General features: G+C 34.9%; 1 protein-coding gene across 1 annotated transcript in view; it reads right to left on the bottom strand.

Moving 5' to 3' along the window:
• LOC107699492 (probable ATP-dependent RNA helicase ddx6) overlaps positions 1-4,984 on the bottom strand; it is a 10,409-nt gene extending 5,425 nt beyond the window's left edge. Inside the window, exons 1-7 of the mRNA XM_016500747.1 lie at positions 4,841-4,984; positions 2,179-3,150; positions 1,985-2,048; positions 1,778-1,882; positions 1,458-1,587; positions 876-1,022; positions 277-371 (exon numbers count right to left, since the gene is read on the bottom strand). Of these exons, the coding sequence (XP_016356233.1) occupies positions 277-371; positions 876-1,022; positions 1,458-1,587; positions 1,778-1,882; positions 1,985-2,048; positions 2,179-2,354 (717 nt within the window). The 5' untranslated portion in view covers positions 2,355-3,150; positions 4,841-4,984. The remainder of the gene's footprint in view (positions 1-276; positions 372-875; positions 1,023-1,457; positions 1,588-1,777; positions 1,883-1,984; positions 2,049-2,178; positions 3,151-4,840) is intronic.
• Positions 4,985-5,481: the final 497 nt, after the last annotated feature.

The raw sequence follows: 5,481 nt of genomic DNA, 5'->3' as shown, positions 1-5,481 counted from the left end.
TATGAGGACATGAACACTTGCACTTCATCTTCAGAGCTGCTCTGAGAGTCACTTCACCAGCTTTATGAAGTTTCATTTGAGAAAAAATACCGTCAAATACACGCTAAAACTAAAACTAACTGAAAGACCTTCACGACAAACTGTCAAAATAAAAGTCCAGTTTAACGTGAAATTATATGTTTTATCCCTTCAGGGAGCCCTCACTCACAAAAAGGTTGGAGACCCGATTTAGAAAATATGCTTAGTTGGAAATCTTTCTTGCATTATTTTTCTCACCTCATCCATCACAATCATCTGAGCTTTGTCAACCTTGGCCACACCTTTCTTCATCAAGTCAAGGATCCTTCCTGGGGTAGCTATTATAACATGTACTGAAAAGACAAAAAAAATGTAAAGGTTAACAGTAGGAGGAGGGGGGGAGACTGTATTCATCAAGTACATTTTATCTTCTAAATTCTTTTAAATTTAATTAAACTGTCAAGATGACTTGCCCTGTATGTTAGATCTTTAACCCATTATAATCAAGTGTGGATAATTATGAAACTCTAAGTAACATCACTTCTCTCTGAGGAACAAGGAAGTGCAATTTAAGAATTTCTTAAATGACTGTGGCCTGGCAAGAGGACAACACTTCAGAAAAACAGTCAGTAGGTGTGACATCCCAACAAAAAAAACTTGTGGAACATCACCTTTAAGCAAAATTTACTGAAGAATTTATACAAGTGCTTCAACAATATGATTGCCTGTAATTTTAAATGTTACTGTAAAGGCGTTTCTTACTTCAATTTTATTACCCACATTTAGTTTTGAAATCACTACAAGTTTTTTCAAGCATGGGAAACTCGCAAAGAGGGTAGAGAACTCTCATCAATTACCAGTCTCATCAAGACGCATAATGTCATCCCTCAGGTTAGTGCCACCTGTTGTAGCCATGACCTTGACGCCACCAAGGTGCTTGCTCATGTTGATACTTATCTGGCTCATCTGCAGAGCCAACTCACGAGTTGGTACCAACACTATGGCTAAAATAAAGTTGGGGAGAAAAAAAAAAAGTTACAAATAATCAAATGTATAAAACTAACATTCAAAAACATGGAGTCACCAAGATTTTTTTTTTTTGCAAAGAAATTAGTACTTTGCTCAATTTAATCTGTCCTTGATGAATAAAAGTAACAGTTACAGGCTTTTACATAGTTACAAAATTGTATGATTTCAAATAAACGCTGTTCTTTTTAAACTGTGTTCAAACAATCCTGAACAAAAGTATCACGTTTCCACAAAAATATTAAGAAGCACAACTGTTGTTTGTTCTTGTTCTTGAGCACCAAATCAGCATATTCAAATGATTTCTGAATGATAATGTGATGCTAAAGACTGACGCTAAAGTAATGGCTGCCAAAAATGTAGCTTTTTATTTTTTCCTTTTTACTTATTTGCATTTCATATTATATTCCTACCTTGAACATAGTCCTTCTTCATGTCAATCCTTTCCAAGAGGGGGATGAGGTAGGCTCCGCTTTTACCTGTGCCATTTTTAGCTCGGGCAAGTATGTCCCTCCCTGACAAAACAATAGGAATACTCTCCTCCTACAGGGACAGACAGTGTAGGGGAAAAAAAAAAAAGATCTCAAGACAGGCTTATTTGACAAACATTCTGAAAGTCATAAGCCAAGCAGACAAAACCAATCAACCACACTGGTTTTTATAAATGTGTATAGTATAATATAAATGAGTACAGTATATAAAGGTTTGTAACAGTGTATACAGGTTAGACTACCTGGATAGGGGAAGGCTTCTCCCAGCCCATTTCGAAGATGCCCATCAGCAGTTCCCTCTTAAGGCAGTAATCTTCAAACTCGTTTCCTTTGGTTGCAGTCACATCCTGTCAAAAAGGAGGATGTTTAAAGTAAAAAAACAGAGTAAGTGGAGCAGCAACCAATTTAAAATACCACCATCTAATAAGAAAACAGGTTTTAGAACTTACTGTGGTTTTCGCTCTCATGTCTTTCGGTGGAAGCTGCAGGCACTTCTTCCAGTCATCACCAAACCTAGAAGAAATTGTTCATATTCAACTTTACAGTTGTATTCATAACAAACAGCTTAAATTACATGATTGATGCAAGGAATCAATGTCAAAAGGAACCAGTCTTCAAAATATTTTAAATCAATAAAGATTACCTGATACCACCACTGCTTTGGGGTATATTGCATCCTTTCTGGGACATCACAGGTGTTTTTCCTGACTGTAATGAGGAAGCAAGCGATCCTGACTGGAGGTTCATGGGCTTGGACTGTCCATTCTGTTTGCTCATTGGCATGACTGAAGCAGGGATCTCTGTTCTCGCCGTAGCCATCGTCAGATTTTTTCCTCAACAGTTTCAAACAAATGAATCTTTTTGCTTTTTTTTTAGTTCCGTTTTTGCTACTTTTCAGCTATTCGTAAAACTGTTTTACCGTTACGCTCACTGCACTTTTGTGTAAACAGTTTCTGGTACGTACAGACCTCTTAAAAAGAAGAGTGCCTGGCGTATAACAATTGTTTATAATAAGCTCTCCCAAAATAGGAGAAAATTATATTTATATGAATAAATATATCACAAGCCTAGAGCCAATGTACAAAATAACTAGCAAACAGGTACTTGTAAAATTCAAGTCTTGCACAAGGATTTTCAAAAATGCAAGTTAGCAAAAAATCTATGAATGCTTTTCAAAAGTCACTTTTTACGTTATCCCTGAAAATGTACAAAATATTCACTTTTATTTATTTGTTTTTTTCTAATTACATTTTTTTTTAAACCGCTGGATTGCAGAAATCCTGTAGTACCCTCTGTATTCCTTTTGGTATCAAAAATATATAAAGTATTTACATTCAAAAGCACAAGGCTCAGCTAAAGGTTCTTAATGTGCTCTTAAAATTCCCGTATTCTCTTCGTCATGAGGAATTTCAAACTTTGCTCAATGTCACTTGCTCCTCTTTAACCTGCTGAAAAACTCCAAACAGGGATTTCAAACTTAAAGTCAATGCAGGATTACGAGCCCAAAATAACGTTAAGAGTCCATAAGTGTTTCCACTCTTGGCTTCACGATGTCTCGTGTTTTCCTCACTTGGCCACAGTTCTTGAACACTTAGTGGAGGAATTTCTGGAACACCTGCCAAATATTAAAGATATAACACAATTATTATCATATAAAGCATAACTATTTCTTGCAGGGAGTAAAGGGGTAGTTTCACAGTTTCCCTTTAAATACTTTTGAACAGACGTGTTCGAATCAGTGTTGCCAACTTAGCAATTTTGTTGCTAAATTTAGCAACTTTTCAGACTACCCTAGCAACTTTTTCTTCCAAAAGCACCTAGCAACAAATTTAGCTATTTTTTTTAATTTATTTGGCAGCTTTTAGCAACTTTTGATAAGTGACTCAAACGATAAAAAGGCACAATTTACCATTTAAATTACACAAAAAGAGGAAACCAAAGATGCCTAGCAGTACACACGTTACAGGAATTAAGTTAGCTGCTATTTGCAATTGTTTAATAGTAATAATAATAATAATTGAATACTGTTATTTTTCATTTATGAGACACTTTGTTAGTAGCTTGATTGTTGATGAGTTACACTGTTTCTTACAGTACACTGTAAGAAAAATATGCAGAAAAATGGAAAAGGTGCTAGTAACTTTCCAGGACATTATCCGTTATAACCCGAAAACACAAAATACAATGCGTAATTAAAAATGCAGGTACAAAAACCTGTGGAAAAGTCAATCCAGAAAATTCATTCATATTTTTTTACTTTTCTTAAGAGTGCAGCATACTAACTAACTACTAATAAACTGCTTTAAAGTATAAAACTTAAATTGTAATCGTTCAAAAATTTGTACGTTTTCGATAATTCAATGGATTAAAAAATTTATATTTTAATATTATATTATGCATTTATATTGCTATGAACAAATCTAAATGAACATATAATATATATATGTTTTTGCTGAGATTTGACAATTTTGCATTGTGATTACGTAATGACGTCATCACGCAATGTCATCTCAACATCATTTAGCAACGTTTAGCAACAAATCAACCTTCCTTTAGCAACTTCCCCTGAAAATTAGTTGGCAACACTGGTTCGAATTAGATTAAATAGAACAGAATAGTTCAGAGAGAGAGAGAGAACCATTATGCCGAAATGCTGCTTTGCTTTACATTTAGTCATTAAGGAGACGCCATTATCCAAAGCGACTTATAATGAAGAAATAAGGACAATAATGATAATTGAATGCTTTCAATACATTCTGCTAGCAAGGCACCCACGTTTAGCCAACAGTTTCTAACACTTATTAAAAGTGTGGAAGCACTTGGAACTCATATGATAAATTGGATTAATAACACATCTGATTCAAGTCGAAGAGGATTTAAGGTCATTTACCAATTCACTAAAGGTTTAACGATTAGATCCGAAGCGAAAAGTGTGCGTGAGCGTCATGAGTTGTTTGCCGAGCTAACTAAGCTAGACGACAAGCACCACAAAGGTGGTTTACCGACTAAAGTTTTCTCCTTTCAGATTCAACGCGCGAGTTCAGGCAGGCAGTCCCAACATTAAATAAGAACACAACGCAGCACATTTTTCTGGGGACATGGTGAACTGTGTTTCCTGAGGAGTGGGATACAGGTGAACTATATTTGAAAGTATTAAAAAGCATGCTAGCTCAACCTGCCAGCGGTTACATTGTTAAGACAGGTTAGCTTAGCTAGATGCTAACGAGAGCGCAAGAGAGACCCGCTAATGCACGTTGGGAAAGATAACTGCCTAATTCAATTACAATTATGTCCAAGTTCGTTACCTCCGAATTTTGAAGGATTTGATTCCTCGAGTATTTGATTAATTCATCGAACGTTTCTTGAGAAATTCTTTGTTGCTCTGGCTTTTGTCTCTTCCGTCTAGAGATTTAATATGGCCGTGCGCTGAATCGATCTCGGAGGACATACGCACGAATCGAAATCGACCAATCAGGTGGCAGAGTTTGAATATGGTGGGCGGTACCATTATCAAACCCGCCTCCGTACTTCTATGTAGGCACTTTTAGACCTGTGGACGTTCAGAAACACTTTCTACACATCATAGAAGATTAAGAATATTTATTTCATAATAGATTGCTTGTTTCTTTTATTCATACACCACAAGTTTAATATTTATAGTGATGTCGAACGATTAATCGCGATTAATCGCATCCAAAATAAAAGTTTTTGTTTACATGATATATTTGTGTGTACTGTGTATATTTATTATGTATATATAAAAGCACACATACAGCATATATTTTGAAAATACTTACATGTATTTACATGTATATATTTATATTAATATAATATAATTTTTCTTAAATATATATATATGCATGTGTTAGTATTTATATATACATAATAAATATACACAGTACACACATATATTATGTGAACAAAAACTTTTATTTTGGATGTGATT

This window comes from Sinocyclocheilus anshuiensis, unplaced genomic scaffold (assembly GCF_001515605.1).
Source record: "Sinocyclocheilus anshuiensis isolate Anshui unplaced genomic scaffold, SAMN03320099.WGS_v1.1 scaffold670, whole genome shotgun sequence".
NCBI lineage: Eukaryota > Metazoa > Chordata > Actinopteri > Cypriniformes > Cyprinidae > Sinocyclocheilus > Sinocyclocheilus anshuiensis.
This window is presented reverse-complemented; position numbering and strand designations above follow the sequence as displayed.